Raw genomic sequence first — 17,359 nt, forward strand, 5'->3', positions numbered from 1 at the left:
TGTGTGTGTGTCTGGCAGGGTGACTAAGGGTGGTTTGCCTTCAGGCTGCTGCAGTCGTGCTCGTTCACTGACCCAACACTGACAAACCATGTCAGCACACACAACTCCCTCTCTACTGTCAACCCAACACCTGCCGAACAAATCTCTTGCACCTCATTACATATTAACTTCGGGCTCACAGTGCATTGCAATGCATAATAAATTGAATAAACTATCAATTGCTCATTGAAGATTTGGAAAAAAATCACCAGTTCAAGTATTAAACTTGACTTGCATGTGCTGTTTATGAAATATAAATTATAAATACACTATGCTCAAACGTTTGATGGGCGGTAAGACTTTTTTGAAAAAAGTCTCTTAAGCTCACCAAGGATTATCAAAATAAAAAATAATATTGTGAGATATTATTGTAATTTAAAATAACTGTTTTCTATTTGAGTGTATTTCAAATGTAATTTATTCCTGTGATGGCAAAGCTGAATTTTCCATATATGAGACCTGGGCAGCCTTCTCGGCAGATGATTTCTATCAGGAAGAGGTATTGAATTCTATCGGGGCTTGATTGAAGACCACATCAGTCATCAGTGTGTCCTTAAATATATAGTGTGTGTAAGTGTGGGTGAGAGAATGCTTTTTAAATCGACACACTGAGGGAGCGTGGTGGTGGGTTTGTATAATTTCTCTCCTTTAAGAGAAAGGGCCTGCTGAGATCATCATAACATATGATACACAATCAAAGGGAGGAAACTGTGCTCTGCTGGGAGTGTAAAGTTAGATGAAAAGCAAATTGACTTGAAGCCTAAAATACAGAATTAATTAATCTCTAGGGTGGCTTTTGATTGGGGAATGAGCCTTTGTTGCCACCTGATCAAGATTGGCCTCTGTGGGGCAATTTTCAACATTGCGAAAGTGGCATAAAACACACTTCCATCCTCAGGAAATGTCAGGACATTTGAGAATTAAAAGAAAAGATCTAGTGACAAAACAGGATAAAAATAAAGACGTGATGGACGCAGGTTTGACGATTCTGGCAGCTAATGGTCTGTGCAGTTCTGTTTGTTTTGATGCTCCCTTATCAAGTCCTTCCGTTGGGACATATTTATTTCCATTTATGCATGTATTAAATGCATAAATTTAATACATGCATAATGTATGCCATCCCCCATGCATCCACTCCTAATTAGAATGATGTATCGTTGTTATCTAATGATCTGTGTTGCTTCAGTTTAAAATAATGGCTGTGCAGATTGCTTGTCTGACAGATTCACAGTATAACATTCATTTTTCACCTTTAGTGACCTTTTATTTTATACCCATTATCCACAATTTATCATTGTCTTTGCTAAGGCAAACAGCACTATTACTGTTGCTCATACTGAGGTTAGGAATTTGAACAAACCCCTAACCCTAAGTATTAAACTTGGGAGCATAATTCTCACACTATTTTTAGAGGACAAGAATGATACATCTAATCATGCAGCTTGTTGACTAGAGATGTGCTATTATTTTTTTCTAAGCAATCAGACTTGCAATTTTCCTTTGGCAGATGAAAAAGAAGACAAAAATGTCATAGATTTACACAGGAGGAGGAATCTGAGACCTATCTTAGTACAAGAATATCACTGAATATCACAGAATTTGTGATCAAATTAGGTATGATCAAAATCTTACAACATGGTATGAATATTTTTATTTCTTGACAATTATTATTATTTTTTTTTTACCTCAGGGCTTGGTCTTTGCTCTAATATGCATTTTTAGCTGTTAGACCTTTTATTAAGACGTGCGCACCTTTCCAAATCATACCCATTCAATTGAATTTGCCACAGGTTAACTTCACTCAAAGTGTGGTAACATTTACAAGCAAAATTAATGCTCCTGAGCTAAATTTCAACTGTCCCAGATGAATACTTATGCAATGGAATCATTTAAGTTTTTTTATCTTTAATACATTTGCAAAGATGTTAAAAACCTGCTATTTGCTTTGTCATTATGGTGTATGGAGTGTAGATTGATGTGGGAAAAAAAGTAATTTAAAGCAGTTTAACATAAGGCTGGAACATAAAATGTGAAAAAACTGAATACTTTTGCAAAGCACTCCGTGTAGATAGATAGATAGATAGATAGATAGATAGATAGTTTGAGAGAGAGAGAGAGAGAGATGGGTAGTAACTGATTACATGTAATCTGGATAATGTAATGTCAGGTGGCTACACAGCATTTGTCCACTGGATTTACAAAAATCACTTCAAGACTTGTTTCAACATTGCACCATTTACTTATGAACACATACATTTTTGTTTGAATTATCACTCAGTAGGTTATTTAAGCATGTATTATGTTTTTGGAGGGCTTTTATCTTTCAAACACATTAAATGCACAAATTTGTGTTTTTAATGCACAAATTTATTATTTACATGTAATGCAGGCATTGCCAAACTTGTTTGTCATCTGAACCTCTTTCACCTAATATATATACTTGAAGTACCCCTTTGATTTTAAAATAAGTATGTTAATAATGACTTATCAAATTTGCATGTTCATGGTTCTGTTGTTTAATGGTCACATGACATGCAAGGCAACAAATAAAATATTTCATTTTTTTATTAAGTGTTTTATTTTGATTGATTTTATCTTAAAATGATTCATTTTAATTTTAAATTTTTATTATTTAATTAATTATTAGCTTTTCGTTACACTCACGAACCCCTTGCAGTTCCTTTACGAACCCCAGTTTGGGAAGCCTTGATGTAATGTAACGTTTAATGCACTCCATGTTGTTAATAACAACAAATGGAATAAATCTGTATTTTTTATATCAATATGGTATAAGATTATCCTATTTAAATCAATGTGATAAACGAGTTAGGTCAAAAGTAATCTAAAAGTAATCAATGTAAAATGTGTAATGTAATGGATTACATTACTAACTAAAATTTTTGCCATGCAATTTGGAATCAGTAGCGGACTACAGTTTGTAAGTAATCAACCCAGCTCTGTGTATGTATATACATATATGGGGTGATCGGAGTATTTCAGAAACTGCTGATCTACTAGGATTTTCACACATATCCATCTCTAGCATTTACAGAAAATAGTCTGAAAAAGATCAAATATCCAATGAGAAGCAGTTCTGTGTGTGTGAAAATGCCCTTTGGAAAACGAGGTGAATGGCCAGCTAGAAAGGCAACAATAACTGAAACATCCACTCGGTACAACCGAAGTATGCACACAGCAACACACAGCACATTGAACGTTGAAGCAGATCCCATCTGCAGCAGCAGAAGACCACACCGGATACCAGTCCTGCCAGCTAAGGACAGGAAAGTAAGGCTACAATTTGCACAAGGCTCACCAAAACTGGATAATATAAGATTGGAAAAAGGTTGCCTGGTCTGATGAATCTTGATTTCTGCAGTGATATTTGGATGGTAGCGTCAGAATTTGGCATAAACAACATGAAAGCATGGATCCATCCTGCACCTTGGGCCCTTTAGTAAGAAATTGAGCATCGATTAAATGTCACAACCTACCTGAGTATTGTTGCTGCCCACATCTATCCCTTCAGAACCACACTCTACCTATCTCGTGATGGCTACTTCCAGCAGGATAACGTGCCATGTCACAAAGCTCAAATCATGTCAAACTGGTTTCTTGAACATGACAGTGAGTTTAGTGAGATCTAATGGCCTCCACAGTCACCAGATTTCAATCCAGTAGCACGTTTGGGATACGGTGGAACTGGAGATTCACATCAGGATGTGCAGCTCATTCTCTTCGGAAAATGTAAATGTCTACTTCTCATTTTTTTTCTTTCACCTGATCCTAATTATATAAAAAAAACATGACATGCATTTGTTCTGATCCGGTAAGGTCCATGGTGGCTAACTGTCACCATTTTTCCTGTTATCACAGATAATTCTTTTGCAGAGAGGAGAGTAGCGTTGATGACTGCAGCAGAGTTCGGCTTGCCTGGGGCTGCTTGGCAAACATTACAGTGCACAGTCATCTATAACATTTACAGGGTTCATTGCTCATGAAAAACCAATCAAAAAATTGCCATATTTCTGGTGGTGGAAGTCATTTTCACCCCCTCTGATGGAATCAATGAGGTTTGCATTTACATTTTCAGGGAAGTGCGATTCTTCGGGTGAGAAAGCTCAAAGTGACCTGGGGGGTATTGCACAAAAGCAAGATAAGGGATTAAGCTGGGATTTTCCAGTTATTCTGGTTGAATTTAGCCCTGACTCAGTTGTATGAAAGCAGGCTAAATTAAGCTAAATTATGTTGCTATGGAGATTTATTCTTTGCAGCTAGCCTGCTCCAGAGCAGGCTAACAACCAGGCTAAGATTAATCCTAGTGATTTATCTGTTAGTTCCGCTGTCAATCCTACTAGAAATTAATGTTTTACAGTCACTCCATGGTCTTCTGTAAATATGTTGCATCATTGTAATTATTCTGCATTCAAATACTAGATATAGTCATTCATCGAAGTATGCCTATTTTAGTGTTATTATGAAGACTGTTCATATTGCTGTCAGAGGTTTGATGAATACATATATTATTGCAGTTGTTGAGAATCTAAGAAATGGCTGATGAAGTTGCAAAGGTGGAGCTGTTGCTCAGTTGGCGAGAAGTATGCCGCACGGGTTTTATCAATTTTTACATCATTGATTCTGTGATCGATCCCGTGGTCTGTTTAAGAATGCCGTGAACGTGCACTTATCCCAACTATATACACCTGGCTTGACATAGCTGCACGTTCTCATCCTGGCTCAGCAAACGTGCAACGGACTAAGCCAGGATGCGCTGATTAAACTAGGTCAAGCCGCGCCTTTTCTGTTATCCTGGCTTTCTTAATTCTACTTTTGAGCAATGCCCCTCTGGTGGCAGTCAAAATAATAATAATAATAAAAAACAGCTTTAGAAAACACTTTCATTTCAATGATACATTAGAATTTTGGCCATATAAACTGACCATAACTGTATTGACCCTTAAGCCTTTTGTTTTTGTGATAAGGTTTCCTCTCTCGCTGCTTCTCTCTCTCTCTATGGGAAATGTAACAACACCACCGCAGGGCTTTATATTAGTAGCAGGAAGTTGGCATGGCTCCGCTTTAAATTAATCACATTAGTGCTAAGAACAGATGGATTTCTTTTACAGTGCAGACAGATAGAAAAATCTGATTCTTGATTGTGTGTCATCTTATGTAATGTTATTCTTAAGTCATTTCAAATTGTGAATTATATCTTGATGACAAATAGCCAGAGATTCTGAGCTTGAGTTATGCTGACAGCATCCTGCAACATCCTCTAATTTCTGAAGGATATGCTCATCAAAATGTGATCTAATGTATCCCAACTAACCAAAATAGCCTGAGAAGAAATGCTGGCTGAGAAATGAACATCTAATACCCTCTGGACGGAAAATTTCAGCATTAGCATTTTCATGTGATTAATGTGACATGCTGAGTTCAAGAATATCTTCAGATGGTAATAAATCCACTCTTTAAAAGCATGTTTAACATAAATAGCATTTAAATACCTTATTTGAGAGTGTTTAAGGCCTTCAGATTAATTTAGATTATGCTGTGGCATTGTCAAAAATCCTCAATGATGAAAAAGCCACTGTAAAAGAACTTTACTGTATCAAATTAATTTACTTATCCATTTTTGTGCAAATAATAGACAAGACAACTGAGACATATAGGACATGTTCCTGGACCATCATCCTTTTTAGTCCTGGAATAGTCTTGTATAGCCAAACTTATTTGGATCTAATTAGACGGGGAAAAAAAACAATACCACATTTGCAACTTAGGGGCTGATTCCCAATGAATGTGTGTGTGTGTGTGTGTGTGTAACATGTTCTGTGTGAACAGCCCCCAAGTTGCGAGTGTGATATTGCTTTTAAACAACAATGTAATAAATAAGAAGTTAACAGTTATTAACTTACATTTTAGACACTAATTTTGTTTAGTTTAGCTCCAGCAACTAAAACCGTTCTAGAAAGTCGAAGCAGAATGAACCAGCTCTCCACACTCACAAATAGTGGTGTTTCTGGGACTGTCCCAATACCCACACTTGCGATCTTTGCACTTGACCACTTAGTGGACTTGGTCCAAGTGCTCAAATGAGCGTGAAGACCACAAGTGTGTGTAGAACTTTTGACAACCTGATGGGAGACACTTATAACATAGTATTTTAAAATCGAAAATTTTCACAGAGCTTTATTTACAAATTTTGTAAAAAAAAAAAAAAAATTGTAACATCTGTCCAGCAGTTCCTATGTAACATGTAAGATGACAATTTAATCATTGTGATGCTTCTAATTAAGTGCTGAAAAGTATTTGCAAACATTTTACAAAATAAACATTATTGCACCAATAAACTTTTTTTTACCGAATTATATGTAATATCAACCTAATTTAACTTACACTGGAACGTTTTCCTCAAATTTGAGTGATATTGGGGCACGAGTTCCTGAACGCTTAGCTTCAAATACCACTCTGAAGCGGTGTTATGGATTTTGTGTGCACTAAAGGCCCTGATCTTTGGCATTTTTCTGATCTGGGAGAGTCTTGTACACTTACATCCTGATGCACGAACAAGCTCTCAAGGAGCCAAGACCGCAAGTGTGCATTTTGGGACAAGCCCTCTTTTTGTTCCAAAAATAATGTGTGTTGTGGAACAATTTAATTAAGAGAATGATTCAATGACAAAAGGACATGCACTTGTGAATGAATCAGTGTGTTTGAACAAATCGGTTAAGTTAATGACTCAATGACTGCATCTGAAATCATAGGCTACTTCCCTACTATATAGTTGGCGAAAGACAGTATATGAAAACAGTAGTACCGTATGTCTGAACTCATAGTGTTCATAAAACAACAGGCGAAAAGTACCTGGATGACACTAAAGTGTATCTAATGGACTCTTTACTTACTTGTCTTATTTATTTATACTTAGCACTTATAGAGATAATTTGTGAATGGCAGTGAAGAGATGAAATTGAAGCTGGTAGATCACTTGACAATGACAAATGTAATGTGCCTGGATTATGTTCATAATGCACACATTATGCACTTTTTAATAGTTAAGTGATTATGTCTTCAAATGTATTCAGAGAGTATCTGAATAGATTTTGTGATGTAGGCAGTTTTGTGTGCAATATGTATCTTAAACCTAACTATAACCTACACTTAAAATTAGACCGAACCGTAAACCTGACTATAAAATCCAGTTGGTTGATGGGAATGCTGTTTCACAACCAACAAGGATGTTGATCCAGGAAAAGTTCCAACTTGAGTAAATAACATTTAAACACTAGGCGAATTCACGTAGTAGTCATTTTTATCAACAGGCTGATTTACGAATCTCTGCAGCCTTCTGCAGTGGTTGTAGATCACCTCCCTTGCCTGGATATATTACACAAAACATATCATGCATAATAGCTTGTGGATTGTCTGACCTCCAGCCTATCAGTGTCTGGTGGGGCCAGAATCTCTGATTTATCTGCTACTGGTGATGAATCTTCAGTTGTAAACAATGAAGTACACCATGTCCTTTGTGCATATAAATAAAACCTCTGTTTTGGAAAAATGGTTTTGTTTTGGAGGTTGTGCAGGCAGATTCTTGTTCTCGCCACAGAACTGAGGAAAATCGTCATATTTCATGATGAAGGAGACCATGTGTCCACTGTACAAATGTTTTAAGTTTGTGATTCAGCTGTTTAGAGATGAAAGAATGTGTGCTTCCTTAAAAGGCGTCTCACTGGGCAGAAACAAATGAGTTAGGATTTTCTAACATCTTCTGTTGGTCCTGAAACAATATTAAACCTCTGTTTTGGAAAAATGTTTTGTTTTGGAGGTTGTGCAGGCAGATTCTTGTTCTCGCCACAGAACTGAGGAAAATCGTCATATTTCATGATGAAGGAGACCATGTGTCCACTGTACAAATGTTTTAAGTTTGTGATTCAGCTGTTTAGAGATGAAAGAATGTGTGCTTCCTTAAAAGGCGTCTCACTGGGCAGAAACAAATGAGTTAGGATTTTCTAACATCTTCTGTTGGTCCTGAAACAATATTTCAGTTGAACAATCCAAACCTCAGCCCTATAAATCAGGAGGAAATAATCTGTTGATAAGATCGTTGTTCAAGCCACAACAAGGATGTTGATCCAGGAACATGTCATCATGGTAAACAAGGAAATTATACTTTCAAATGCAGTCAATACTAGATATTTTCTGCTGTTTTTTTTCTTGCTTCTGGTTTGCCTGAGGTTCTTAAACATCTTGACATTGAACTAAGCTCATATTACCACTATTGTCCAAGATATGAATTGAGTAGAGATACGAAATTAATCTTTAGTAATTAAATTCATTCATCAGTCAATGTTGATTTCATCATTCTTTAGTCGTGATTAAATACAGCCATCAGTCTTTATTAAATCTGTCTGTTTATAAAAAAAAAAAACTTTCACTTTCCAGCTTTCAGAGAGGCAGCAGAGAAATTCTGTTAAATCACCAAAGGCGAATCCAGGTTAATTTGATTAAGTCTCATTCTCGTGTATTTAAACTGGAAGAATTAACAAATTACACAGATAAATTGGCAGTATAGGTCATTATAAATTCAAGTCTCACAATGCAATAGCAATTATAACAGAACAACACAGATGCTGAAAACATTCATTAAGACTAACAAAAATCAAACAGCAGAGTCTTTTATGATTTCGCTGACAATCAATAACTAATTAATTCCAACTCAAAGGTTAGCTGTTATGCCTGATTAAATTTTGCTGAAAGTCTTACATACTGTGTACATACACAGTCAGTCACCTCTGTTTATCAACTGAGAACAAGCCAGGTTTTAATTTATGGCTTTCAAAGTTATTTTGCAACATCTGCATTGATTTGATATTTTAAGCAAGTGCAAATGTACAAACAAGTTCATAGCTGAATACATAGCAAATTCTGGTTCAACTATAGTTTTATCTTGCACATCATATTCAAGCCATGTAATAATGGCTATTCTTTAGCAATACTGATTTGATGAAATTTGAATAGCAACTACCATTCTGTGGAGATCTTGAGAGATGTTTCTGTGTGTGAAATGACAGAGATAAAGAGAGAGAAAGCTTGGTTCAAGGAGGTCACGACTTGGACGCTGTTATCTTTGATTCATTGCCTCTCAGAGACATTTCTGAGCCAATCACCTGAGCTGCAAATGCTGTGAGACTGATCACTCTATATTATACCTCCTATAGCAGAGAAGGGAACAAAACTATTTCTCCCTGTTACAAGGTCTTCAAAAATTGGGTACTCAAAGCATCTGCTTTTGCAATTCGTCATTCCAAGCCCTTCTGAGAAAGACAAAATTAGAAAGTCTAAAGAAAGTCCCCCCACTGCTCTCTCCCATACAACAGCAAAAAGTAACAGAAATACATCCTTCAACATTCAGCTATTCCTCTAGTTCCATAACAATAATAATAGAACAGCTTATTCAAAAATTAGACTTTTGTCATTATTTGCATTTCCAAGACTGATATGAAAACGCAACCTGGAACTTAAAGGATAAGTTTGCAGATTTCTAACCAGCTTTGTATTGTTACATTGTTAGTAGTAAATGTAAATGAACAATGTGTACTCTTTCTCCGTGTCACCTGCACCCAGATAATGCAAAATACATCATTTTGTGGCACCCAGTGGACATTTCCAGTGTTTTTACTGCCTAGACAGCCAAGTTTTATTAAAAGTGAATTCTCCCCAGTGTACTTCGGTTTTATCCGATAACTATGAAGATGACTAACTATGTTAGCATCTACACCAGTGATGGGCAAACTTGGCCCTTCCAGGCTACATTCCTGCAGAGATTTGATCCAACCCTGATAAAACTCACCTGCCTGTAGCTTTCTAGTAGTCTTGAAGACAATGATTAGCTGGTTCAGGTGTGTTTGATTAGAGTTGGAGCTAAACTCTGAAGGAAAGTGACATGGAAGGGCCAAGTTTGCCCACCCCTGGTCTACACCAATGGACGATAACAGTCTGTTTATCATAAGTGTGCGCTACAGGTTTGTTGATTGCCACTTTAAATGCTTAGGTGGATTCTGATTGGCTGTCAATGTTTTTATCATTCATCAGATGGAAAAAAAATATTCTGAAATTTGATTGCACCAGTACCCTTCATGTTTTGTTAATCTGCATCATAGTAGTTAAAATAAAATTAGAACAACAATTAATCAAATTAAATAGAAGATATTATATTGATAAAATATATACAAAAATAAATAAAATAAAATTGGAACAATTATTAAAACTTTATAGTAAGTTTATGGTTAACATTTCATCCTTAAAAGGTATCATTCACCCAAAAATAAAATAATTTGCTGTTAATTTACTCACTCTCAGGTCATCCAAGATGTAGGGGACTTTTTTCCTCAGTAGAACAGTAAAGAAGTTTTTAGCTAAAACCTTGTTCTTTGGTGATTCATAAAATGCAAATGCCATTATTTACAACATATTACCTGCAATCCATACATAGCCTCAGGCAATCCGGGAAGTCTTTCAGACAGTCCATCTCAATAAACTGGTTCAAAAAATTGATTCACCAGTTTATGTAATCACGCAATGACATAACGTATATGCAATTATATTATTAACACACCCAATAATGATGTAAAACGAGGAGGTTTTACATGTCTAAAGTATATAAAATGAATAAACAAGTCTTAATCAACTCACCCTTTTACATAAACAATGAGAAACCATAAAAACTTTAACTTCTGTCACGGTTCAGGGTGCACTATCGGCTGTCTTCTTTCTGCAGCTCGTGACCTGGGCAATTAGTGCTGATCTTGCGCGCAGGTGCACAGATCACGAGCTGATCACCCTCACCTGTAGCTTGTTCCCGTTACCCTTATAATCTCTGCTGTTTCTGCCTCTTGTTGTCAGTAGATCTTCCCGTGCCTTGTTTTTTTGTGTTCTGCTTTATGCTGTTTTCTGGGTTTTTTTTGTGGCTTAGCTCTGTTTGATTGTGTCCAGGACGCTTAGATGAGGAGTGACAGCGTTCTGTTGTCTTCGCTGTCTCTCTCGGATCTCGTCTCGCGTGGACACGTCTGGGGATTTCTTCAGGCAGAGCTGTCCACTGAGCTCGTCTGGGCAGCTCTGGAGCTCCCTTACACGTCCTTTATGTTTGTTTTTTGGCACCGTATACTTAAGGGGTGGTCTCTGCCTAAGTTTAATAAAAGTTGTTCTCTCATCCTCTGCATTTGTGTCTTCTGTTCAATCGGCCGTGACCACTTCAGTTGGAGTCAGAGTTGTTTCCTCAGTTCAGTGTTTTGCTGGAGTAACTGGAGTGCTAAATGAGCTGGCAAAAACCAGCATCACAGGATCATAAACGCCAATATCCGGGCTCATTTCGAGTCCGAGTGAGTCGCGCATGTCCAAAAGTGAGTTTTCATTGAGCAGTGTTGGGAGTAACGCTTTACAAAAGTAACGATATTACAGTAGTATATTACTTTTTGCTGTAACGCAGTAATATAACGCATTACTAATAAAATGTGGGTAATATTATTACTCGTTACAATCTCAACAACATGTTTTAACTCTAAATTAAGGGGTGGATTTATTTACCAGCACCAGACAATAAATTCCGTGGGTAAAATACTTTGTCTATTTCCTGTTGCTGTAATTCGCAGTGTTGGGGGTAACGCATTACAAGTAACGCAAGTTACGTAATCAGATTACTTTTTTCAAGTAACTAGTAAAGTAATGCATTACTTTTTAATTTACAAGAAGATATCTGAGTTACTTTTTCAAATAAAAAAAACCTTCGAAGATCCAATTCAACCATACTAATAAGCAAAAATTACTCACGATAAACTAACATTTGTTCTTTATTTAATTGCTGAAGAGTGTTGAACTTTCTCCTTCTGAATTCTACTGTACAGACATGAGCTTACATTTCCTTCAGCCTGAGGATTTTGGTGTGAAAGGTGTTTTACATTTGACAAAAATAGAACTTTTTATATTAAAACCAAACAAGCAAGCCCTGCCGAGATTTAAAAAGTAACGCAAAAGTAACGTAACGCATTACTTTCCATAAAAAGTAACTAAGTAACGTAATTAGTTGGCAGTAATAAGTAATATATAATGTATTACATTTTGGAAGTAACTTGCCCAACACTGTCATTGAGTAACTTGTAGATCTGTGCTGCCTCAAGAACAATTCATCCGTGAACCGGATATCACTCTTGACTGTTCACTCTACCTGAGGCTATGGATTACAGTTAATAATATTTTAAATAATGTTCAGTTTCTTGCACAGACTGATCGTTTCACTTCATAAGACCTCAATATATTGCCAGGAGCCACAGGTATTCATTTTGTGTTCTCTGATATGCTTTTTTTTTTTTTTTACTCTCAAAGTGACGGTGACCTCTGACTTGGATTTTATGAATCCCTAAGAGCCATTTATTCAGCTGAAAATCTTCTTTAGATATAGTCACCTATATCTTGGATGGCCTGAGGGTGAGTAAATTAACAGCATATTTTCATTTTTGGGTGAACTATCCCTTTAATTTATTTCCAGGCATAGCTGCTTGTCTCTGACTAAACTGCATTTGGAGAGTGGCTCACATTGTTTGAATCCTTGCAAAATGTTGAAATACAGTGGACAGAAACAAGTGACGTTCTGTGTGAGTAAAGTTCAAGTGATAAATCAGAAGGGACAAATACTTAATTTAAAACAGCTGTAACATCCCCTGCTCCTCCAGTCATTGTCTAGTTACAGTAGTAAACTTCTGCAGCTAGCATACGGAGATGCTCACGTTGAGGAATAATCATACTGCGAACTCGGATCCAAAAGGGAGGGAGTATGATTGAATTTGGATTTGGATCAAGCAATCAAAAAAACAGCTTCAGTCAGTGTCTGTGAAAAGACCATGAGTGTGAAAGAAAAAGGCCTTCCTCATATTGTGTGTGACATAAACAGATATGATGGATGGCCCATAGTTTATTTGAATATATAGTTTTGCTTTGGTTTTTTGGTCGGTCAAGGTACAATAACCAGATGAAATTCAAGTGCAAAAGCAAATAAGGATAGCGACAGCAAGAAGTGGGTAGGTGTGTGTCAACATACCTATGCGCCTCAGAGTGACAGCTAGGATTTATCGTTTCACTGAATCAAATCATTTCATTTTTGCAAGGCCGTCGTTTCATGCAAATCGCCGGAAGAGGGGCTTAGAGAGGGATTGCTTGATGTCTGTGTATATTAGAATGGCATGAACTATCATCGAAAGCACACGTGAAAACAAAATCCCGAGATAAGGACAATCAGCATTAGTTAAACAGCAATTTTATTGTGAGATTCAATTCATATAAGTTTATTTACAAAGAACCTTTGAGCCATTATCTTCATCTTTCATCTGCTACATCGCAAATATATATAAATAAATTGCGAATTACACAACATTAAAAAATAATTATAATGCATCACAGCACAATTTGGTTGGTATCAACCAATGTTTTGGTACATAATGTTTTTAAATGTAAACACATCTGTTAATACAAACAAGTATAACATTTCACAAAAACAGATCCACAAATATACGTTCATAAGTACTGTATGTTACATTGTAAATGGTTTGCTGAGTGAAAGTCTGTTTTTAGTCTTTTCTCAAAATGTACTGGGTAAAAGCATTCATGCTTATGTAAATATAATGATTAAAACCTATAAGGAGGGCTGGCTGATCAACACTAGTGGCTGTTTTTGTAACACCCTCCCACAGACAAACATACTTTGATGCGTGAACTGAGACCCCTGAAGAAAAACTGGACTGTTGATTTTGTTGTCTGTGTGTTTTTGCTGCATGTGGAAAATAAAATAAAAAGTCAACTAAATAATTAGGCACCACTTGACTATTTAGCATTCGGACTCATTTATCTTTCCCTTGTTAAGAAAAGTTCTGCGTTCAAAACAAGTTTCCGTATCTGCAGGCTGTTGCCACAGACAATAATTTCGAAATAAATAATACAGTCATGCTGGTGTCATGCTGTCAGCCCTGCCCACCGTGAACTTTTATTGGTCAAAAATCTTGCTCAGATACCTTCTAGCTGCGATCTTGCATTCTGTTTCTGTGTAGTGGACAAATTGCTTGTTGCAATAAACAAATGTACTTTAATGATGATAAGCACTTTAGTGCAAAAATGTGTGCCCTAGCAATGGAACTATTTTTCTCGGCGGATTAATTTCTGGTTATGCATTACAGATGTAATTCCTATGAGTGACTCTTCATATAAACAGTCCCTTTCTGGTACATATCATGTTAATGGCTTTTACACGATTTTCATAAGAATATACACAGTGCTTTTCAGTATTTATGCCATGTAATGCCTTTTAGACTTCCATCATTAATGTATTATTGTTTGTTTTTATACGCTGAAGAACTGGTCAAAATGATTCTCTATTGCAAGAGAGAACATGTATTGAATCCAGAATATTCCTTTAACAAAAACAACACTATCGCAGTTGAATGCGGTTATATTTTACAAAACATTCTCAATTCTCATCCTAAATTCAAGCAGGATCCACACAGAAGCCCATAGTACTAATTAAACGGGGCATTCTCATTTCCTGCAGACAATTTAGGTTAAAATGAGTCATTTAGTTCTACAGTGGACAGGCATATACCTTCCATGTCAATAGAAATACATCAGCAAACCCATAACTTGTGTGAGTCATCGCTTTTTAAAGCAGCTTTGTGTTCGATTTTCCTTCAAGAAATTGGAGAACATAGGGGAATAAGAGGATGTTTTCATGTTGATATGACATCATACACCTCTAATGTGTTGGCTGTAATTCTACAAGTGACATTTTAAAAGGCAGATGAATTACTCTGTGTTATATATATATATATATATACATCATATGTGTCAGGTATTTTTCTTACATAGAAGAATATTGATTTTTCTTGAACTTACATTCATCTGGCATGGTGATTGCAAATGTGACAGCTTTACAGAAGACAACAAACAATATACAGTAGAAAACACATTTCCATTACTGTTTATTTTTCTTTTTTCACATACACATCACGTCATATTTGCACATGCCAACCCATTACTAGGGTTAAGTTTCTAAAAAGTGAACCAGCAAGTGAACAATTCACTTTGATCCATCAAATCCTGTCAACGATAATTCTTTGTTATGTATTTTAGATGAAATACATTCATAATATTTTCAAAGTATTGGACTGACAGAACATCCCGCAAGGTTTAATGGAGGAGATAATACAGATCTTTGTGTTGAAACATTCATACCGCAGGGGTAGAAACACCTCCCTGTCTTCATGCTGTTGTTAGTCTGAAGGAGTGCCATCACAATGTTCCTCTGTGCAAATTACTTTCAGATGAAAGGAGAAGCAATTTGCTGTTAACACTTTCTAGAGCCATTTGAGTGCACAACCCACCTGTAAGTTCACACGAGATGGTGGCTGCTTAAAGATTAGACAGCACAGATTTGTCATATGGTAACATCTGAAACTGTTTCATTGTGAGGAACCTTCTTCTATGATGAGCAAAACTGCGTATAGTCATCTTTCCTACAAATGGAGAGGCATCCGCACCGCAAGATCCAGAAATATTGGTGCAAATGTTCCTGCTTCAAGTATAAGTATATTCAGTTGTTATTCTCTTGTTGAAGATGCATTGATGAAGATGATGAGAAGATCCTCCAAACATGAAGAGCCCCACTTGTCTGTGCTCTTTTATTGCAGTTCACAACATAGAATTTAGCTAGGTCAAATTGTTGTGAAGTTGCCACCAGAACAATTTTCATTTAACACAGGGACATGACATCAAGACCTTGAGAGTGAAACAAAGCACTTGCTAGTGTAAGCCAGCATAGATGGGAGACACTGTGTTGACAAGCAGATCGGACATAGCAAGGTGTGCCATGAAGAAATCGGTGATGGTATGAAGTGTCTTAAATTTGGAAACCACACAAATCACTAGGAAGTTCCCGCTACGATAAATCCTCCATAGTTTTGAACTGGCATTAGGAATCCTTTCAACTATCCTCAACTAAAGCATAAAAACAGAGAGAAGGGCAATTTAGATAGATAGATAGATAGATAGATAGATAGAGTTTGACAGACAGATAGATAGATAGATAGATAGATAGATAGCGTGGGAGAGTTTGACAGACAGACAGACAGACAGACAGACAGACAGATAGATAGATAGATAGATAGACAGATCACCTCAGACATCTGTTGCATTGAGATGTGTCGTCACTATATCTTGGGCTTCTAAAGCCTTTTTGGGTTTGCTGCGAACCGCTGTGGCAGCCTGGCCCTCTGCGTGCAATGAATCAAGCCGTTCCTTGCAACTAAAGACCGCAACAAAGGCGCTGCGGTAGTTCCGGTTAATCCAGCCATACAGCAGTGGGTTGGCAAACGTTGAGCACATGGCCACAATGTGGAAAACAGTGTAAAGAAGCCTGAAGTCCTTCATGTCCAACACGTTGTGGTCAATGTCAATGGCGAGCTGGAAGGCGTGGAAAGGCAACCAGCTGACCGCAAACACCACAACCTGCAACAGACAGGGTGAGATGTTACATCTGCACACATGCTGCATCAGTACTGCTCAAGTTGCAATTAAAGCCTGATCTACATTCTGGTCTAGTTTTCTGTTTATATTATTGGCATTATAACATCTTTCAAAATAACTGTGGAGAAAATAGCTCTAAAATATTTGGGTTACAGAAGACTGCTTCTTATGTGGAAATGCTCTTGGGAAAGATGCATGCTGTTCTAGCAGTCCTGGCCCTAAACAATAAAAAAATAGAAAGTACACACAAAATAAAAATGTGCAAAGTCCTTGATGTGAATATAAGAAGTATCAACTGTAGAAGTCCAGGTATTAAGTCTATCTATCTATCTATCTATCTATCTATCATGTGTGTGTGTATACACCTTCCAAAGGTGTAACTTGCTTTTCAGGAAGTTATTTTAAAGGGGTCATATGATGTTGCTAAAAAGAACATTATTTTGTGTATTTGGTGTAATGAAATGTGTTTATGCGGTTTAAGGTAAATATAAAAAACGTACTTACAGTCTGTGAGTCAGAACAGCCGGCATTGTAGTCTACTCTACCAGGATCAGGAAACAGTCCTCCATAAAATGCACTGGACACATCTGAATATTTGGGTTGAACTGTTCTGGAACAGTGTTCTATCTATCTATCTATCTATCTATCTATCATGTGTGTGTGTATACACCTTCCAAAGGTGTAACTTGCTTTTCAGGAAGTTATTTTAAAGGGGTCATATGATGTTGCTAAAAAGAACATTATTTTGTGTATT

General features: G+C 36.7%; 1 protein-coding gene across 1 annotated transcript in view; it reads right to left on the reverse strand.

Annotated features, from left to right (window-relative positions):
- Positions 1 to 15,594: 15,594 nt before the first annotated feature.
- npy2rl (neuropeptide Y receptor Y2, like) overlaps positions 15,595 to 17,359 on the reverse strand; it is a 4,984-nt gene continuing 3,219 nt past the window's right edge. The window contains exons 4-5 of the mRNA XM_016491882.1: positions 16,257 to 16,587; positions 15,595 to 16,077 (exon numbers count right to left, since the gene is read on the reverse strand). Of these exons, the coding sequence (XP_016347368.1) occupies positions 16,258 to 16,587 (330 nt within the window). The 3' untranslated portion in view covers positions 15,595 to 16,077; position 16,257. The remainder of the gene's footprint in view (positions 16,078 to 16,256; positions 16,588 to 17,359) is intronic.

The sequence above is a fragment of the Sinocyclocheilus anshuiensis genome, unplaced genomic scaffold (genome assembly GCF_001515605.1).
Source record: "Sinocyclocheilus anshuiensis isolate Anshui unplaced genomic scaffold, SAMN03320099.WGS_v1.1 scaffold50, whole genome shotgun sequence".
Lineage (NCBI taxonomy): Eukaryota > Metazoa > Chordata > Actinopteri > Cypriniformes > Cyprinidae > Sinocyclocheilus > Sinocyclocheilus anshuiensis.